Source organism: Schistocerca americana, chromosome 2 (assembly GCF_021461395.2).
Source record: "Schistocerca americana isolate TAMUIC-IGC-003095 chromosome 2, iqSchAmer2.1, whole genome shotgun sequence".
Lineage (NCBI taxonomy): Eukaryota > Metazoa > Arthropoda > Insecta > Orthoptera > Acrididae > Schistocerca > Schistocerca americana.
In genome coordinates, this window is record NC_060120.1 from 397,416,435 (window position 1) to 397,438,526 (window position 22,092).

The 22,092-nt window shown below is 38.0% G+C and overlaps 1 protein-coding gene across 1 annotated transcript in view; it reads right to left on the bottom strand.

Moving 5' to 3' along the window:
• LOC124594989 (serine/threonine-protein kinase ATR) overlaps positions 1-22,092 on the bottom strand; it is a 353,179-nt gene that overhangs the window by 116,267 nt on the left and 214,820 nt on the right. Inside the window, exons 24-25 of the mRNA XM_047133527.1 lie at positions 5,812-5,972; positions 2,126-2,419 (exon numbers count right to left, since the gene is read on the bottom strand). Of these exons, the coding sequence (XP_046989483.1) occupies positions 2,126-2,419; positions 5,812-5,972 (455 nt within the window). The remainder of the gene's footprint in view (positions 1-2,125; positions 2,420-5,811; positions 5,973-22,092) is intronic.

Sequence of the window (22,092 nt, forward strand, 5' to 3'; positions counted from 1 at the left end):
GTAACCCACATATAACTGGCCATTATTCAATCACAATAATTTACTAATAGGCAAATTTTGAAGTTTTAGGTTCATTTTTAAGTTTCACTTTTTTAGCTACATTCTTTATTATTCAATTTAAAACACATCTGCTGGCAATACCTTTTGTCTTGAATCTCAATCACTTCAAACAGTTAAACAATGTGGACATAAGCAGCGGAAGGTAATGTGAAGCTTTTGTCTCCACTGTTGTAATGTATACTACAAACAAGCTAGTCTGTGGAAACTGATGTGCAAACAGCAAAGAACACAAACAACTGGATTTACTGGTAAGTGGAATTTTACTGCTGCTAAGGAAATAGTTCATGAATTCACACAAAAAAGGAATTTCTTGAAAAGGTTGCAATTGTTGGTCTATCAAACAGTCACTGCCACAGACTTGAAAACATATAACGAAATTTTAATATGTTTGAAGAAATTCTCAAACTCAACAACAAATGGTAGCAAAATTGTGACCAGCCTCCCCTTTTTCTCCTAAGTTGGTTGGGTTCTTTAAAATTCAATATATGATTTCACAATATTCTATCCAGCTGTTTCAAATGGCTCTAAGCACTATGGGACTTAACATCTGAGGTCATCAGTCCCCCAGACTTAGAACTACTTAAACCTACCTAACCTGAGGACATCACACACATCAATGCCCAGGCAGGATTCAAACCTGCGACCGTAGCATCAGCGCAGATCTGGACTTAAGCATCTAGAGCTGCTCGGCCACAGAGGCCGGGTATCCAGCTGTTTATTTCAAACAGTACTAAAAGTGGCATATTTTCAGTATCGGCAAAAAAGTTCAATCATCAAATTCTTTGTTACAGAGAGAATAGTGCTATGCTAAAATCATTTGATATTCACATATGGGTACAGAATCTCTCTTCTCATCCATCAACAGCAATTAAAAATGTGAGTGGCGGAGTATATTTGTGACAGAATTAATCATAATGACTTTCCACAAGGAAATTTACAACTATTATCTCAGTTGAAATTGTTATGAAAGTAAACAATAAAGTACTGAAAGAGTAGCAGACCAAAGAATGGGAGACTCCTAGCACTTTCAGCATGTCAGACAACTGTTTGAGGTGAATTTTGCAGATATAGAAACTTTTGTATAAGCAAGGAGCCAAAGTTACTCTAAGCAGACCAAAAATGTGAGTAAGACAAAATTTCTCTTGCTCTGATCGTTTCCAGAAAGATTAAAACAAATTTTGTGTGAAACTATTTTACTGTGGATGACATTTATTCATTGTAACACAACACGAACTAAATGGGAGTCAAAACAGTAAGCAGATGCTGGCTCCTTAGCACTTAAATCAGGACAATTGGTTTCATCTGTAAGGAATATAACAGGGTTAAAGTTTTGTGATGCTGCAGTGATTTTATTCCCTGATTTTGACTTCCTCTGTCTCCTTCTGAAACTCTTCCTCCCTGATCACCACTTCTGGGAGGGGTGGAGTGGAGAAGAGGGGAGTGGAGAAGAGGGGAGTGGGCAGAGTGGGAGTGGATTCCACACAGAACCTTTAAAAAATCAAGTCCCTTTGGTGATTAGGTCATTAGAGATGGAGCACAAGCTTAGAAACAGTGAATGAAATTTGTGGTGACCTTTTCAAAGAAACCATGATAGCATTTTCCTCAAGCAGTTTATGGAAACTGGAGAAAAACTAAATCTAGAAGGCTGGATGAGGATCTCTACCATCCTCCTCCCAAATAAGTCCAATGTCTTCTTACGGTGCCACCTGTGCAGAAACCTCTCAAAGAACAATGGCGGCAACTGGTCACTGACGTGAGAAATGTACAAATTATCAGGGAGACAAAATGGAGAACAAAAATGTTTTAGAAATAATGTGTTGGTACTTTCACCATTAGTCAAACAATTTCTCAGGCAACTCAGTAGAAATAAAACAGATACAACACTGGTAATGTAAGCCTTACCATGGTAATTTTCATGGATCTCTGTAATAAATGAGCTGAAATCAGTTATCAGTATGATAAACTAAACTACATATGCAAATAGTCAAATATTTGTGATATTCTACTTATACAAAAGGAAAAGTAATGAAACCTAGAATGTATTCCTGTAAATTGTTTTTCTTACTTGAAACTTTCTGGTACGCATGATCATCAGAATTGGCACTATGGGCAGCTTTCCATTCACGAAGCCAATGAGCTAAAAAATCTAACAATGAATACATAACACGGCAGGCACGTATGTGCTCTTGTTCGCGAGGTCCTTGATTGTGCATTCCTGGACGTCGACGAGGATGCAGCAAGATAGTTCTGTGTTCCACTTCATCTGACATAGTTTGTGGTAGAGTGTTCTGAACTAGTGTTCGCACTTCATATAGGATTGTTTCACGCTGCACAGTGTTACATGCAATAAGAGCATGCACTGTAAAACAAGAATTATGTACAATGAGAAATAATAAAACAAAATTAAGTAGGCAATTTAGCATGCACTAACAGTTCTGTGATTATTCTACATCAACAAAAATGTAGAGTCCGATGGGATGAAATTAAGGCTGATGTACAAACAAATGTTGTTACAATTAAAAACACACAACAAATCACTTAGCTCTAAACATGATTTTTCACAACTTAATATACAAAGTGTTGAATAAAAATGGGCATTATGCATGAATTTAACATTTTATCTCAAACAAACATTAGCATCATTATTACAAACTGCCATCTGTAAAATATGTACAATCATCATGATGTTTTGCTCAATATTTTGAAAAATACTGTATGAGCAGACCATCATTCAGAATTGGGCAATCATCAAAAATTTGATAGACATGGTCCATAGCACTTTACAACAATTCAAAAGAAGTGTCTTTGTTTTTAGAGTAGATGCTTTTTCAGGAGCACAGTTCTATGTGAGCAGTTTGCATTCACTTTCTGTTTAAGATGGCTTGAGAGGAAACTATCACAAATTAAGAAACTAGCAATGCAGGAATTCATGAAATGTCGCCAGTCTAGGTGCCCAATGCTGTGTGAGCAGTTTGCATTCACTTTCTGTTTAGGATGACTTGAGAGGAAGTAATAATAAATTTAGAAATAGGCAACAAGGGAATTCGTGAAATGTCACCAGTTCTACACAAATGGCACATAGTTTGGAAAGTTGGTGAGCACCAAAATTTGTGTGTGCTGTAGTGCCACTTTACTGAAATTAGAATTCCCAATTTGACAAGGAAGCATGCTAGTTCAAGAGTAAGGGATGTCTCCAGCATGTCAGCATATTACTGAAATGCCACTGAGGTTACTGACACACACTTATCTTAAGAAAAGAAAGTAGACATTGTTCTAAATGTACACATCGCAACCACACCACACTTCTTTGGGTATTGTTCACATAGATTTCTCTTTGACCAGATCAGCTAAGACTGTTTTGTTTATTAATTCAAGCACTAAAGTGAAAATGAGCATCACCACTCATCAATATTAAACATAAAAATGCTTCAGTACATGTCATTTTAGTCAGAACTTCCACACACACACTAGTCACCGTTTACATTCAGTTTAAATTAACCACTGTGTTGAACAACCTTTTTATGGTATTCTTAAACCATACCATAAGATTCTGTGCACATTCTGAATTGAGATACATGGTGTTGTATAAAATCACCCAACTGAAGACTTGGGCTCAAATGATGTAACATTTTGTACTTCTTTCCTATATATGAACACTTCTTTGAGTATATGTTGGTTTATCCTTTAACAGGCTTCCCATTCTTTTTTTCTTCCTTTTTCACCTGTTTCCTTAATGCATGTTACAACAAATAAGAGTTGTGAAACCCAATGATGAAACAATAATGGTTTTATTTTCACGGTGTTGAAACACAGTCACCATTTCTGTCATATACTCTCACAGCTACATGGAAGGAAGAAAAGGAGGAATGAATGACTGAATGCAGAAAGGAAGAAAGAAAGATAATGGCTTAAAACTCCTTCATCAGGATTGTTAGAGACAGAAATGATATTGGATTGTGAAAGGACAGGGAAGGAAATTGGCTAAGGCTTATACAAAGGCCTATTCAGAGGAAACATCCCAGTATTTACTTTAAGCAATTTAGGGAGATATCATGGCAAACCTAAACATGGATGGCATGACGAAGATTTGAGATGCCATCCCATATGTGAGTCCAGTGTCTTACAATCTGTGCCACCTTGCTTGATCACAGCTACAATGTGCTGAGCTTCATTCCAGCTATCTGTCTTCAAATATAGTTTACCACATAAAGCAGACAACAACAGTTCCATTTTTAATGCGAGAAACATTTGCTGCTGCCAGTCATAACTTGTTTAGAAAGAGTAGAACAAAATTTTACACTAAACATTTCCACCACACACAAGATCAAAAGGTAACGGAAATTCTTTCTTTACTTTCACAATATTTATACATCCGACTATCAAAAAAAAGAAATTTATCGGGTTGGTGCACATGTTCCTGATACATATTTGCATTTTCAGCTGTTTTGAATATTTAGTTTATGGCTGACAGTCGAAAATGTTATTTGTGTTTTATAGCACTCAGTGAATTTTTACTTTCGAGAAAGATGGATCAAAGAATTAACATTAAATTTTGCTTGAAAAATGGAATAAAGTGCAACATAGCATTTGAAATGTTGATTGTGGCTTTTGGTAAATCTACTATGAGTAGGACAAGAGTTTATTAGTCGTATAAGTGTTTCAAAGAAGACTGAGGAGGTACTGAAGATGAAGACCACGCTGGACACTGTAGCACATCAATTACTGGCAACATTGTGGAAGAAGTAAAGAAAATAATTCTGGAAAATTGCTGAATCATGATCAGAGAGGTTGTTGATTATCTCAGCTTATCCTTTAGCTCATGCTAGCAATTTTTTTCAGATTTTGGGCATGAAAGCAAAGTTTGTTCTGAATTGCAGAATTTAGGCCAAAAATGGTGCCACACAGTCACCACTCATGAATTCTTGAATGAAGTCGACAATGTTCCATAACTTCCAAAGAGGGTTATAACAGGTGACAAAACATGGGTATACGTATATGTCGAAACCAAGGCCCAATCATCCCAATGAAAACTGCCTGAAAAGGCAAGACCGGAAAAAATTTGACAAGTTCGATCACATGTGAAGGTTCTTCTCACTGTTTTCTTCGATTGCAATGGAATAGTGCATCATGAGTGCCCGCCTTGTGGTTGTGCGGCCAGTACGGAATAATATCTGGAAGTTACGCAGTTTGCACAAAGAAAAACGAAGAAAACAACCAGTGGCAAAGCAACTTGTAGAAACTGTGTCATGATAACGCTCCCATTCACACCTAAATGATTGATTGTGATTTTTTGGCAAAAAACAAAACCATTACGTTATCTCAGCCTCTGTAATTGCTAGACATGTTCCCAATGACTTCTTTCTACCCCTGAGGCTGAAGAAAACCATGAAAGGGTGATGTTTTGCCACCACTGATGAGATAAAACCAGAATGCTGAAGCAGCTAAAGACCATAACGAAATGTGAGTTCCAGAAGATTGGAAAAAGCACAGCCACAGTGTGTATATTTTCTGCAGAGAATTAGTTTGAAGGGGACAAAGTTGACATGGTTGAATAAATACAGATTCTTTAAGAAAAACAAAAATTCCTGTCACTTTTTGATCACACCTCATATATAATCAATGCAGAAAAAGTAAAATCAGTGGAAAATATTTTGTGCGTTCATCAGTTTTTACAGTTAGAATATTCTAAGAACTATTTTTAGTGCTAACTAAATTACAAAAAATAATTAATACCATTATTTAAGAACTTACGCAAAATGTAAGGGAGCAAGTAAAGTGCAGTTGTCAAGTCTCTCTTCACAATCAGTGCACAAGCATCAAAAATCTTTCTACACTTCCTCTCTGTCACAAAGCTAATCATTTTGAAGGCCCAGCAATACAACCAAGTGTGAAGGTTTCTCCCATACTTTGACCTTTAAAACAAAGAACCAATAACCAAAATCATTGTTTTATAGCCATACACAAAAGTTAAATTTTTAGGTGTGGCCTAGAGGTGAACAATCCACCTTATCTTACTAAACTGAAGTACGACAAAAGTGGTTATCTAATACGCCTTTATTTTTTTTCTTTTGACATGGTAAAATATTTTCATAGTCCTTGTCAAAATAGTCTTGAAATTTAATAAATAATTCTTTTAATGGGTATTATTTGTGAATTAACTGCTGAGTTTCGGCCTAAAAAAGTTATCAAAATTCACATTCACAGACAAGAATGATTCTGTTACATATAATTCTCAATCCATTTTTGCTCCATTAACATTACCTATGTATACAGCAACAAACAACACTGTTGCACACAAATAACTACAGTTTACCTTAGATAACTTTCATTTCCTATAGCCATTTACACATTTAATATGTGCTCCCCTCATGTAGAATGTAGCCTCACTTCTGATGGATTCTTGTGTCTTAACCAATACACAATCATTCTCTCTAATATATTGTGTCTTAACTGCTACATGAACACTCACTCAAACATAAAGTTGGCACTGGCATTCAAGTTACTGATATATTGATCTCAAGTCCATAGCTTTAATTACATATATAACTTTTCCTATTCATGGCGGAATGATACAGAAACAAGCGATACATGTTTTGAAGAGATAAACACTCTTGCTTGACTGCAAAACAGGATTTCTTATTTTATAGTCTGCCAGTAACATGTTTCATTTCGTTTAAGGCACTTTCAGATAGGCTGGTGCAACAGGAGTTAAACACATAGACTGCCATCCATACAAATGTCTTACATTTAAAATATATAAAAGACCTCAACAGGCAACTGACCTTGTCGAGTTGTGATAAACTTCATGCGATGCCCTTGTAGAATATACAGCACAGCCCAAAAGACAACATTATTTGCAAGGCCAGAACATGTACAATGGCATGTCTTACATGTTTACATTTTGTGACGCATTTCTGTAGGCCTGATCCCAATTTTGGTGTCTTCTGGACTGTGCTATATAGTCTACAAGAACACATTGTAAGCTCTCTTAACAATTGACAAGGTCAACTACCTATTGATGTCTTTTACGTATTTTAAGTGTGACTCCTCATGTCCTCCATGCTGTTTTATATCAGGGCACCAGTAAAAGTTTGACAAAGGCATTTGCATCTATGGCAGCCTTTGTGTTTAAAACCTGTTGTGCTAGCAAATCTGAAGGTGCCTTAAACAAGGTGAAATGCACTACAGGCAAAATAAACAACAATGAAGCCTCTCTTGTAACCAAGACTGTTTATCTCAACAACAAAAAATGTACTTACAGCGTATCAGTTTTATATTACATCAAGATCTGATGATAAAACAAACCATTATTTGAAACTTCCTGGCAGATTAAAACTGTGTGCCCGACCGAGACTCGAACTCGGGACCTTTGCCTTTCGCGGGCAAGTGCTCTACCATCTGAGCTACCGAAGCACGACTCACGCCCGGTCTCACAGCTTTACTTCTGCCAGTCTCTCGTCTCCTACCTTCCAATCTGCCAGGAAGTTTCATATCAGCGCACACTCCGCTGCAGAGTGAAAATCTCATTTTGGAAACCATTATTTGTTACCAATTCTGATCAAAATGACCATCATCATTTAATATAAAATACTTACAAGCTGTGGGCCATCACTTGCACAACACATATTTGCCAAAATACCATCTGTCTCTATTTCTCAAAGAAAGCAATCATTACAAACTTTTTGTTTGAAAGATATTCTTACAAGGAAACATGGCAATCGCATTTTTGTAATTTTTTATATGGTACATCAAGTTCAGAACTTAAATATCAATCTCAAAATGCTATTATACACAACCCTCAAATCCCCTCAAGAAAATTGTCTTTGAAGTTTTCCAAGTGACTTTAGTACTGTGAATGAAAGTGGATTTTTCAAAAGGTAGTGTGGTAGAGTGCTCACCTGCCAAGTAGATGGCCCTGGTTCGATTCTGGCTGATGCAAACAAAGGTGCATGTTCTATGAGCATTCCCTTGAAGTGTAAAATGAATTAAGAAGGAAAAAAAGTCAGTAGCAGCCAAGACTGATTGTTGCTGGATTGTTGGTTTGAGTCTCAATACGCAAGTTCTTGCCATAAATCTAATCTCCCCCCTTTTACCTCTTTGCGCAGCACTACGGTATCTTCTAAACTCCTTGGAGAATGATCAGCAATAAGTAAATGTTTTGCAAAAGTGAAACTGTGTACATTACCACCTTCCTTTCCCAATAGATGTTCTTTGCATCTCACTGACTGCTCTACCAGTCTCTCTCTCTCTCTCTCTCTCTCTCTCACACACACACACACACACACACACACACACACACGCGCCAATCATCTGATCTAGACCCTTGCAATTTCTTCCCAGTCTTGAAAATGAAACTGAAGTTGAAAGTGTGCTGTTTTGACTCTATAGAAGAAATTCAAGTAGAATTGCAAATAATTTTGAATAGGATTCAGCCAGCACACTTTCAGCATCACTTCCAACAATAGATAAATTGCTGTAAGCATTGCACACAAGTGAGAAGGGGATTACTTTGAGGGTGACTAGAAATCAAGGTGTAAAGTAAGTTTTCTGATTTATACAGGGATAATCTCAGAAATTTTGAGTATTACTTCAGGCTTGATGCAAACAGACTTACATGGAGAAACCAACTTATTAATGTACATGAATTTTCCGTCCCTGTGCTACCGTCCAAGTTCAGAATTATCCACTGGTCCAAACAAATATTATACTGTTTGCAGTATCACAGATGAACACAAGTAACAAAACACTTGTTTTATCATATGCTGTATAAAGAATGAAACATGTACCATAGGGAAAAGTTAGCAGCAAAGCAAAAGGGAAAAGAGACGTAATGTCAAACATACAGAATCTATCTAAAAATATTTCAGCAACAACACCAAACCTGAATCGATCACTGCAGAAAATGAATAAGTCTGGGAAATAATGAAGAGGAGTTAAGAGTGTCATAGCTTTCTGTGTCCTTGTAGGCACATTTCTGTGCAGGAATGACATGTGGGTATGCATACAACAGCCAATAAGGTGAGTTATGAGAAAATGGCAGACAAAGAGGATGTAGCAGGAAATTCACAGTAATAACAATGTTTGATTAGTGGTAAATGTATGTGTAATGGAAGTGATTGCAATAGGAATGTATTCAAGAACAGCAAAGTGAAGGGTATGCAACATGTCAACTGTGTTGGAAAAACAGTATTGAGTCGTAAAACAGGAGAATCATGTGGATAAGTAGCAAACTGAATATGAACATAGGACTGCATCCAGACTTTGAACACATTTCATGAGTGGTTACAGCTGTCTTTTGTAATACTAAAATAGCTTAAGGCAATATTAAGGTGTATGATTTGAGCATTTCAGATGCAAAAGAATGTGTTTTCAGAGGTTATAGGAAGAATATTTCACATATGCAATTAAAACAATGAAACTGTTCACCAACAAAGACCATCGAGGTCAGAGTGGGCAATCATAAAGAAAGGTTCTAATAAATATCATATCATTAAGAGTGACGATGCAGAGGCAGAACTGTGTAAGAAAATATTGCTAGTCTGTACAGTGTATGGATATAGCAAGTTCATCTATTGTGTAATTTACTCTTCAGGAAGAATTTCCGAAAGACTGAAGAGGGTTGAATGAAAAATGGAATACTAACTAGCAGAAAAATTACATCTAATCAGGAACCCATTCAGTATTTCCCAACTAAAGCTACATATTACCAGGACAATAATGTAAGCTATCTGGAAGCTCAACTCAATGTAAAAATAATGTACAACCTCCTTGTTGCAAAAGATCCTAAAGTGTGTGTGTGTAGTATTTGTGAGTAGTCAGAGGTTCAAGAGTTAAAACAAAAAATTCAAATTTATGTGAATCTGCCCAGAGAGCAACAGTTGTAGAACATATGGCTCATTAACATCGTGGTAAGAAATTTTATTCGAAATGAAATAACTGCAGGAAAAATGTAAAGAATGAGATTAAGTACTACGAATATGCTTCAGTTTTATTCAGACCATTCCTTTGCTGCATACATCAGTTGGAAGGAATTTTTTATGATAGGCAGTTGTGGTTGAAAATTTAATATTCATAAGCTTAAAGGTAATAAGGCATTTTCTATTCATATTATGAAAACACTGGCAGTAACTCTCCAAATGAGGTATGTTCACTCCTGCTTCATTACATTCACAGTAACATCCTCTCAACACTGAACACTTTGAAATAAACCATTCAACATTTTAATTATTGTTGCACTGGGGGGTAAGAGTTTGATGATGATGATGATGATGAAGTCCCATACTCCTTGACAGAGTGTAGGAGAACGATGAGGGAGACCTGCACCGCCGTAATAGGCAAGGTCCTAATGGAGGTGGTTTGCCATAGCCTTCCTCCGACTGTAATGAGGATGAATGATGATGATGAAGATGACACAACACCCAGTCATCTCGAGGCAGGTGAAAATCCCTGACCCCACCGGGAATTGAACCCAGGACCCTGTGCTCAGGGAGCACGAACGCTACCGCGAGACCACAAGCTGCGGATGGTAAGAGTTTATAAATTGTAATAAGTCAACACTTGTAATAATGAAAATATAAATTAAAGTTTACTCAACATAAAAACAGAAAATTCCAATTTATGTGCTCGAAAAATAATGGTAGTACTGCTGCCATATGCAAAACAGTGAATGGATTTCAAGCTTTAAAGCAGATGTTTCTCCGCCTGGACAAGAAAAGAAAATATTAATAGAGAATGATCTGCAGATTTTATAAAACAAAAAGGGTTGTCCGAAATTTTTATCTTGAATCACTCTGTTTCCTATCCGCAAGCCTAGTCTTTCCTGTTCTCAAATAAAACAACCCTTAGTTCTCCTAGGTTCAAGTTCATTCATTAATCCAACACCCTATTCTGCCGACTTTAAACTGATGACAAAAAGATAAGACTTCTGTTTTTATTTTGAAAAAAAGCAAAACATTCTAAAACCTCACTGTCATCAGGAATGATGATTACAGGCCCTGATCGTCAAACATAAGCCATTTGTATTCAAAGACAACAATTGGATTGTTTTTGTTTATTTAATATTATTGGCATTCAGTGTACATATTATCCAGCCGTAACTCATTTAATTTAGCAGAACATCTGGTAACTACAACAAATTCTTGTTAATACATACAGAGCATGGATTCATTAAAATCAGGGATAAGTGTCCACTGTGAGCTATGACCTTTGCAAAGAGATTTACTAACTCGTTTTATACGATGTTTTGAAACATTGTAACACAGAGAAAGTTGGTAAAGATCCAACTGTTGCAGCTCAAAAACCCTCTACAATATGTTCGTAAGATGAATGTTTCTGCAACTCCATACTGCAAGCGTGTCAGATACGATAGCACAGTTACCGAATCAGATACGGCCAGGATCTTGTTCAGCCCAAACTGCATGATGAACTGGGGAGCTAGCATGATGGCCACTGCCTAATCTCTAAACAACAAAATGATCTAAGGTACGAGGCATGATTGTTCTGACTGATTATCAGAACAAAAGAAGATACTATACAGATTTGGTTGACCGATAAGTTTTGACCTGCCAGTAAATATTTTAATCACATGTGGATAAGGCTTTTGTGTAGGGGTCGTAAGGAAGTGTTCCAGCTGAGTACCATTTACTATTCAGCAGTGTGCATTCCGTGGCTTTGCCAAATTCCGCTTCAAGGAATGAGAGGCAATGGCGGCACTATAACAGCTCATGTTGCCTAGCTGACTGGGTGAGGAACACAAGCAGGCTGCGGGCTGAGTGCCAGATGCAGAGTTTTTCCTGAGGCTGAAGCACGAGCATTTGACTGAAGGATGGAAATGACTCACTGCCAGCAAAGGTAGATGAAACTAAAGATGTATGTTACATTATCCAATGAGCCTATACTACAGACCCTACAAATATGACACAGAAAAACCAAATAGTGGCATGGGATAAGACCATTGCAGCTTCAAGCATAATTCTAGGTTAAATTTTAAGGAGTTAAAATTCTTTTAATTTTGTCAGTTTTTAAAATCGACAACTGAAACCCTGAAATAATCTGATCGTATGAAGTGTAAAATGAAAGCTGATGACAACAGTAAACACTACAACACACTAATTTTTAACTACTGCATGTGTATAAAGAATTACAGACAAGTTTATTAATATTTTACATGCAAGTATGCCGATACTATAAAGCCTCCAGTTACACGTAGTATGAAGGCAGGACTAGTTTCCAAGATCCTTACCTAATCTTCCTAGTGGATGAGTAGCCACAATTTATTATATCATATGGGATTGATGAATAATTATTTAAATGGTCAATAACAAAACTGTATAAAATCACTATGAAGGCTGAATTTCAATGAATAAAAATAAATAAATAAAAGGCATTCCATCTAAAGAGGGACACATTCTTCAAACTGACTACATGTATTTATAATTTTGCATAATTTTGTCACACTGAAAAATCTGATGCAAGGATGTTCCATGAATTTTGTTAAAAATCTGTTTAATACTTTGTTGTTATTTTCATAATACATCATGAAATGACTGCAATAATTTTAAATGTAACCTAGCATCTTATATGTATATGCAGTTAGATTTGGGTGCGATTGGTTGTCATTGTTTAAGTGTTTACTTGGATTCAGTAGGATATGATGTCACAGAAAGTGTTTGTTGCAGTGTAATAATGCTGTTGTGACCACTTGCTGGCATTAGTCAACTAGTCAGGCAGCAGCAGCTGGCTGAGACACAAGCAGCAACAGGGAAGTAACCGATTTTGTGACTTTTACGAGTTCCTAACCATGAGCGAATTGTGTAGTTTCATTTGTGTGCTTTGATAGTTTAAAATCTATAGAGTTTTTGCACGTTAATTTTAATATTTAATAGATGCAGTCTTCGCATTTTCATTTGCATAGGAAAGTAAACCGATTTTGTGATATATTACAAGTTACTAATTAGGACTGAATTATTTAGTTTCACCAGAGTGTTTTGGCAGTTCAGTTTTTGAATCTCTGCGTGTTAATGTAATTTATCAGACACAGTTCTTGCACTTTCCTCCATACCTACAGTAGAGTTCCGTAATGCATGTTGATTGTCCTCGTTTGTCTGTGTAGTGTAGTTTTCAATGGTCTTTAGTATGGATAGCAACTGTGATTGCTGTGTGCAGATGCGAGCCAAGTTGGTAACACTTCACTCTCACTTCCTGACTGTGATCGTTTGGATTACACAGCTTGAAGCTGCAGCGGGTGGGCATCACTGTTCTGGGTTGGCCATGGGATCCAACGGATGTACAGCACACCTGAGTCCACCAATCGGACCACACCGGTGGCCAGCCCAGTTACTGCTCACACTGAGATTGACCTATCACCCATGGTCAAGTGGGAGGTCACCTCGGAGTGTGGCAGGTGGCGAAAGACTTCCCAGGGGGCCACATGTAAGGCCTCTCCAGTTAGTCTGACAAACAGATTCCAGGTGCTGTCTGTGGCTTACACTGTCCCTCAGCCAGATGCAGTTGCTCGTCCTGTGTCCCTTTCAGCCTCCAAGATCCAGGCAATCAAAGAGTGTGGGATTGCTGGTAGTTGGGAGCTTCAATGCTAGGCATGTTCTGGGGCCCCTTAGGAACATGGCTGCCAAGGTAGGGAAGAAAGCCAATGTGCACTCCATTGCATACTGGATAGAGTCATTCCATACACGGAACAGGTCCTGCCCGATGCCTTGAAGAGCACATGGTGCAGCCAACTGCAGGTGGTGGCTCATGTCAGTACCAATGATGCATGTCACTTTGGATCAGAAGAGATTCTCTCTAGTTTCGAGCGGCTAACAGAAATGGTAAAGGCTGCCAGTCTTGCTTGCAAGATGAAAGCAGAGCTAACCCTTTGCAGCATGTCGACTGGACCGACTGCAGACCTCTGGTACAGAGGAGAGTGAAGGGTCTGAATCAGAGGCTCAGATGGTTCTGTGACTGTGTAGGCTACAGATTCCTCAACTTGCACCATAGGATGGTTGGGTTTCGAGTTCCACTGAATAGGTCGAATCCACTACACACAGTAGGCAGCTACTTGTATAGCAGGGGCTGTGTGGTGTGAACTTGGCAGTTTTTTTTAGGTTAGAGGGTCTCAGGAAAGCACAAAAAGAGTTTCAGTCTCAAAGGGTGCAGGTCGAACACAGGAAGAATGTAGATACATGAACCATTAGTATAATTGTTGTGAATTGTCACAGCTGTGTTGGGAAGTATCAGAGCTCCAAGCACTAATAGAAAGCTGTAGATACGTTCAGCTGAAATTTTTGGGAAGAACCTAAGGGTGTTCCAAAAGGATAGGCTTAACACAGTTGGCGGTGGTGCGTTTGTAGCTGTCAGAAGTAGTTTATCTTGTAATGAAATTGAAGTAGATAGTCCCTGTGAGTTGGTACGGACAGAGGTCATTCTTGGTAATTGGAATAAAATAATAATTTGTTCCTTTTACTGACCTCCCAACTCAGATGATACAGCTGCTGGAAGATTCACAGAAAATTTGAGTTTAATCTGATACTTTACAGAAGATCAAAATTTAGAACGGACTCCAATGCAAAATGCTGATAATAGTCTACACAACGAAACTTTGTCTCAAAACCTGGCAGAAAAACCAAAGAGATTCAGGTTGTATGTAAAGTATGCTAATGGCAAAGTCACAATCAATGCCTTCTCTGTGTAATGGCAATGGAAATACTGTCAATGACAGTGCTGCAAAAGTACAGTTACTAAACACAGCTTTCCGAAATTCCTTCTTCAAATAAGAAAAGTAAATATTCTAGAATTCGAATCAAGAACAGCTGCCAACATGAGTAACGTAGAAGTAGAAATCCTCGAAGCAGTGAAGCAACTTAAATCACTTAATAAAAGCAACTCTTCCAGTCCAGACTAAATACCAATTAGGTTCCTTTCAGGGCATGCTGATGAAATAGCTCCGTACTGGACAATCGTACACTTGCTCAACAAAATATTCACACCCCAAGACTGGAGAGGTGCACAGGTCACACCAATATTCAAGAAAGGTTGTAGGAGTAATCCACTTCATTACAGGCCCATATCATCAACATCGATATGCAGCAGGATTCTGGAACTTATATTGTGTTCGAACATTATGAATTACCTCAAAGAGAACAGTCTATTGACACATTCTTGTGAAACACAACTAGCTCTTTATACAACGAAGAGTTGAGCGCTACCAGCAATGGATCTCAAATTGATTCATACTTTTAGAGTTCCAGAAGGCTTTTGACAACGTTCTGGCAGTCTCTGGCAACTATAGGAAGCTGTATGGTGGTGGTGTGCAAGACTCACACGTCCCCATCATCACTGGACTTACTTGGAGGTGCTTTGCCGATCTTCTTTTCAGGACAGCCGGCTGCGTGGATCTCCCCAACTTCTTCTCCGAAGATATAATGCTGTTTGGAGAAATTTCCTCTACTTTTAGAATGATTCCGTACACATAAGGTACTTTTAAATCAATCCCACAACATTTTCACTTCCACAAACAGAACACCACATAACAGTTTTCACATAAATGAATGATATTTCGTAAGCCCAATGACTCGTGGTCTGTCAGAAACTACTAAGTACTTTTACAATAAATACACTTCCAGAAAACTCCCACTATCAGAATCTCTAGAGAGTCAGTAAGTAAGTGTCTTTTTATGTTCTTATAACATAAGTCAACTGTTCACAATAATGACTGATGTAGCACCGTCACGGAGTAAGGGGCGCTTACTCCTTGTGCTGGGCATGTAGCTTCTGAGGCGAGTGCGGCAACCACTTGCCTGCATTTATCAACTGTCCACATTGTAGCATTCTCTTGATACACTTGCGCGCACAGAAAACCGGCGCAAGGTAGACACTCTCACGTCTCTCACTCACAAGCGTAAAATATCGGGTGTTCGAGACGGTGGAAAATCAAAATTCTCAAGACCCTACATATCCCTCCCCTTAGCTTGAACACTTGATATTTTATACATATTCAATATGTACATTGACATCATATTTAATGACAATTCACCTCTCTAAGATATTCATTTACTCCATAATTCTAGATATATATGTATTATTCATAAATTCTTGAACTTCACAGGGTAAGCTCCCTATATCTGTCTTTCCACTGAGTCTTTACTCTATTTTGATACCTTTGAAGAATATAAACCTTTATTTACTACTTCAATCCACATTACTCTTACTTCTGTATTTTGAGAACTCTCATTCCAGTTGCATTCGTAAATTCCACGTGTCACGGACCCTTAAACATTTTACCCTTTTCCCCTAATCCTTTATGCTACTCCTTCCTTTGGTTCAGTAGACACAATGCAATTACTCGAAACAGTTTCTCAGTCTTGTTATGCCTGGTTGCTATGGCAACTCAAATATCTTCTCCCCGTTTTTGGCTTACAATTTCCCTTTTTCTTAGAGTCCTGTCACTTGGTCGCCATGTTCTAACGTTTTCTTGGACAACAAGAGACAGTGCTGTGTTGGGTTACATGGCTCACATGTCTCTTCCAGTTGACTCATACGTTGTGCGTGCAGCCAATCCTCTTCTTTGGGTCATCAGCTACGTCGCTCTAACTATTTCAGTCTTCTCCGAACACTGTATCAGATTAAAGGGAATAGTATTAACCAACTCTCTATTCTTGAAATAAATCATGTACTCGTAGAATCTTTTCAGTTCAACAACAATATATCTTCAACTCTCATCCTCAAAGTAACAATTATTCTGAACAAGCTCCAGCAAGCCAACTGGTTCCCATACAATTACATACGTGCTGCCTCATGCAGAGCCAAGACATGAAGTAAGTGTCTGTATACAATACACGCTTCATCTGTCTCTGTAACAATCCTCATGACACCACAAACCACGGAACATTATACAAACACTCTTTGACTTTTTTATATAAATTCCAAGGCACTGCTGGTGACCCCTTGTCGGGGCCACTCGTCCGACACAGCTCCTGGCTTCTCGTGACAACTGTCCCTCCTGTGCACACAGATATGTGTAGCGAAGTAAAAAGGCTCTCTCACTCTCATCATTAAAATATCGGGTGTTCGAGACGGTGGAGAGCCAAGTGTTTCTAGAACTTACCCCGAAATTCTTGAAGCACTACAGGGACAGAGTGTCAATGACACAATTCAGGATTTCGGATGGACATTATTAGAACAAAGCTGTTTTTTGTTGCAGCAGAATCTTCTTACAAAATTTCAGTCACCAACTTTCTCCTCCGAGTGTGAAAATATTTTGTTGATGCTGACCTACATAGGGAGGAATGATCATCATAATAAAAGAAGGGAAATCCGAGCTCGCACGGATAGATATAGATGTTCTTTTTTTTTTCCACATGCTGCACAAGATTTGAATAATAGAGCCTTATTGTGAAGGTGGTTCAATTTGTCACAAACAGGTACACCATCAGAGCATTAACAAAGTAACCCTATAACAACACTTTGTTTTTTAGTACAATGTCAAAGATAGCCCAATCACATCACAGAAATGGGTGAATAGAATAAATAAAGGAGCTCCTCTCCACCTATTTATCTCTGAAGTCTCTGCCCTCAAAATGATATCTAAAAGTAACCTCTCATACCACTTTGAATGTAGCATTTTTTTTTTTTTTCCAATGATGATCCAGAATATTCTCATTCAACTGCTTTGTTTAGCCACAGGGTGATCCTCATTACCCACAAACTCCGCCTGTGTCCGTTCATGCGAATGGACAGCCTTCTATGTGGGAATGACCAGCAACAAACTGTCCATTCGCATGAACGGACACAGGCACACAGTGTTTGTAGGTAATGAGAATCACCCTGTGGCTAAACATGCCTTGGTGCATGGCCAGCACATCTTGGCACAGTGTTACACTGTCCGGGTTATCTGGATACTTCCCACTGACACCAACCTATCAGAACTCTGGAGATGGGAAGTTGCCCTTCAATATATCCTCTCTTCCCATTACCCACCTGGCCTCAACCTCCGCTAATTTCAAGTTGCCGCCCCTCGTACATCACTTGTCACTCAACAACATCTTTGCCTCTGTACTTCCGCCTCGACTGGCATCTCTGCCCAAACTCTTTGCCTTTACATATGTCTGCTTGTGTCTGTATATGTGCGGATGGATATGTGTGTGTGTGCGAGTGTGCACCTGTCTCTTTTTCCCCCTGATATGTGTGTGCGTGCGAGTGTATACCTGTCCCTTTTTCCCCCCTAAGGAAAGTCTTTCCGCTCCCAGGACTGGAATGACTCCTTACCCTCTCCCTTAAAACCCACATGCTTTCGTCTTTCCCTCTCCTTCCCTCTTTCCTGATGAAGCAACCGTGGGTTGCGAAAGCTTGATATTTGCGTGTATGTTTGTGTGTTTTTATTTTGTCTATCTACCAGTGCTTTCCCGTTTGGTAAGTCACACATTATATTTATTAAGAGAAAAATTGATTGCAAACACAATCAAAGCAGTGAGAGAGTGACAGTATAACAACATTCTAACAGTCTTTTTAAATAATGTCAAAGATAATCCAGTCATATCTCAGACATGGATTGAATGGAATAAATAAAAGAACTACTCTCCATCTGTTCATCTCTTAACCGTAGGACAAACTGTAGGACACAAATGGTCTTTGGTCTTGGTCTTGGTCATTGTCAGTGAGTCAGTCAAGACGACTGCGCAGTCGATTAGCCCTGTCAGCTACATAGTTTAACATTTTGTTAGAATTGTAATAATTTTGTGAACACAAGTTATATACTTTAAATTTTCAGTGACTCACATTATTTGAGTCTGTTTTCAGTGATTGATTTTCCACGAGTTTACGAACATTAACTTTGTTTATGACATTTCAGGCAGCTGCAATCTGTAATTATTTGCTGCAGTTGATATTTATATTCATGTGTGATGGACCTGTTGCATGTTTTTGCAGTGGTTAGTCACAATAATTAACTTTAGTTTACATTGCAACTTACAGATTTTGAATGTTTGCTGATGGCTTTCAAGAATTAGTGTGCAATTAAATGAATACTGTATTCCCCACATAGATAGCAGCCAATAAAATGGACTGTACACTCATAGTCGGCATCACTCTAATACTTATTCTAAAGCAGCAATACCGTGCATATTTGGCAGGAAAGTTTTTCAGCACTTTCTGTATACCATTGTCCACATCTTCTTAAAGAGTATTGCTTTACCTTTACAGTGACTGGTGAACACACACGATCATTGATGACAGTTTTCTCATATTAATTTTTTTAGCCACTAAAATTTATAGTGCCTAGTTTTTCACATTACTCGCCATCACTACTCTGCATTTGTAGCTCAGAAGCTTCCTTCATTACTTTTCTTATGTTTGAGGTTTTTGTGCTGTATAATAACGCAGATTTTATTCTGACATTAATAACAGCTTAGAGTACTCCAATAATAGTTCAACTTAAGAAAAGACTGTGTATGTCCAAGACATCATTTCACAAATAACTGTAACAGGCGTTACTCTGTGAGGAACCATTTTGTGACAACCAGTCTTGTTTGGGGTGCACCTTTTTAACAGAGATTTAAAATTTCTGTTTCCAAACAAAGCCTCAACAAACAACCATTTACGGAAACAGGATGTGATTATATGTGGTGACTTTAATATACGGTAGACTTTCTCACCCACAACAGAAACAGGGAGACATTGATTAACATTGCAAAAACTTATTATCTGCATGGCCTTGTAAACGAGCCCACTAGCATAACACCCACATCCAAGACAGCTCTAGATCAAATTTTTGCAAATAGAAATAAACTTAAACCAACTCTAGAAGTATACAATGCAGGATTCAGCGACCACCAAGCTGTCATTCTAAAGGCCGATGTTAGCAAAGATACCTCAAATTCAGTCCCACCTAAAACTTTACGAAGGTTTTTCATCCAAGATAACTTGAACAAGCTAAATGCCCCCCTTAGTAAAGAAAAGTGGACAGAGATGTACACAGCCAATGATGTCAACATGAAATTCAACATATTTCTTGACAAAATGATCCACCACTTTGAAGAGGCCTTTCCACAAAAACCAGTAAGAATAAATAATAATAATAATAATAAGAGGAACAAGAGTTGGATTACACCAGCAATAAAAATCTCTTGCAAACATAAAAGAATACTCCACATGTTATGTAAACAAAGTAGTGACTCCCTCCAACTAACAGAATACTATAAAAACTACACATGTATCCTAGAAGAGTGGTAAGACAAGCAAAAAGGATGCAAAATAATGAGTACATTGACAAATCCAGCAATAAAGTAAAAGCAATGTGGAATATCATAAAAAGGGAAAGAGGGAAATGAAATCTTCACACATGAACATAGAAATCAAACTCAACAATGAATCTATATCTAATCGCGAGTTGTGGTGAACTCTTTCAACAATTTCTTTATGAGCATAGCTGAAAAATTGGTCAAAAATAATCCTAACACAAATTACCAACCACAAACCAAAAATATCACACATGTGCAGAGTCAATTTTCATTACCAAAGTCACTGAAAATGATGTTGCAAAAGCCCTCAGAGAGTTAAAAAAATTCATATTCAGCTGGAATTGATGGTATTCCAGCAGCTGTAATCAAAAATAGTGAACACACAATTGCTGAACCATTAACTCACCTCTGTGACTGTTCTTTCCAGGCAGGTATTTTCCCTGAAGCTCTGAAACTTTCTAAAGTAATTCCTGTCTTCAAAAAGGTGATAATAAAGATATGAATAACTACAGGCCTATCTCAATCTCATCCTGCTTTTCTAAAGTTTTTGAAAAAAATAATGTACAAAAAACTTATGGTCTTCATTGAAAAAAAAAAAGATTTACTAAGTTTAGCTCAACATGGGTTCAGAAGCAACAAATCTACTGAAACTGCAGTATATGATTGCATAAATATGCTATTAGAACTGTTAGATAGAAAACAACCCATAACAGGCATATTTCTGGATCTGCCAAAGGCTTTTGACACTGTTGACCACAAAATATTGCTGGAAAAAATAGAACACTATGGTGTCAGAGGAATTGCAAACAATTGGATTGCTCTATTCCTAACCAAATGGATGCAGAGAGTCAGCATGAAATACACTAATAGACAAAGGAACTCAATAACAGAAATACTATCAAGTAATAAAACTGTAAAGCAAGGTGTTCCACAGGGCTTAGTATTGGGACCCCTACTTTTCCTCTTGTATATTAATGACTTGAGCCTGAATGTTGATGCACACAAAACAATAATATTTGCAGATGACACAACTGTACTCCTCAAAGGGGAGAATACAGAGGCTGTGCAAAAAGCTGTGAACCTGGCCACTGAAGAACTCAGCAACTGGGCTAAAATCAACAGATTAACTATCAACACCAAAAAGACAGCTTCCATGAACTTCCAATGCAAATTCCTCTAAGCCATTTGTCACTGTAAATAACCAGCCAACAGATACCGACACTGTTTTCAAATTCCTGGGTCTGTGGGTTCAAGATAACCTGAAATGGAATACACATACAGGAAAGGTAAATGCCAGAATTAGTACTGGCTGTTATGCATTGAGTGTACTGAAATCATGTGCTAGCCTGAAAACATTAACCAGCACGTACTACACTTACATACAAGCCCACCTAAAATATGGTGTGATATTCTGGGGAAATTCTCCAACTGCTCAGAGCACATTCAGAATCCAGAAGAGAGCAATGAGGATTATTACTGGGAGCAAACCCAGAGACTCCTGCAAACCCATCTTCAGAAAGTTGGAAATCCTTACACTGCCTTGCCTATACATTATCGAGACTAAAATTTTTCAGAAACCACGTAGTGTCAACTGACACCAGAGTCGTAAAAAATAATGAAATACATGAACACAACACCAGGAAAAACGCAAATGTGCATGTTTTATGTACAAACACTCAACTGTGTAAAAAGGGAGCTTTCCACATCGGCCTCCAACTGTTCAACAATCTTCCCACTAGTATTAAGTCCATCGAAGACAACATAAAATTTAGCAAAGCCGTGAAGTCATATTTGTTGTTCA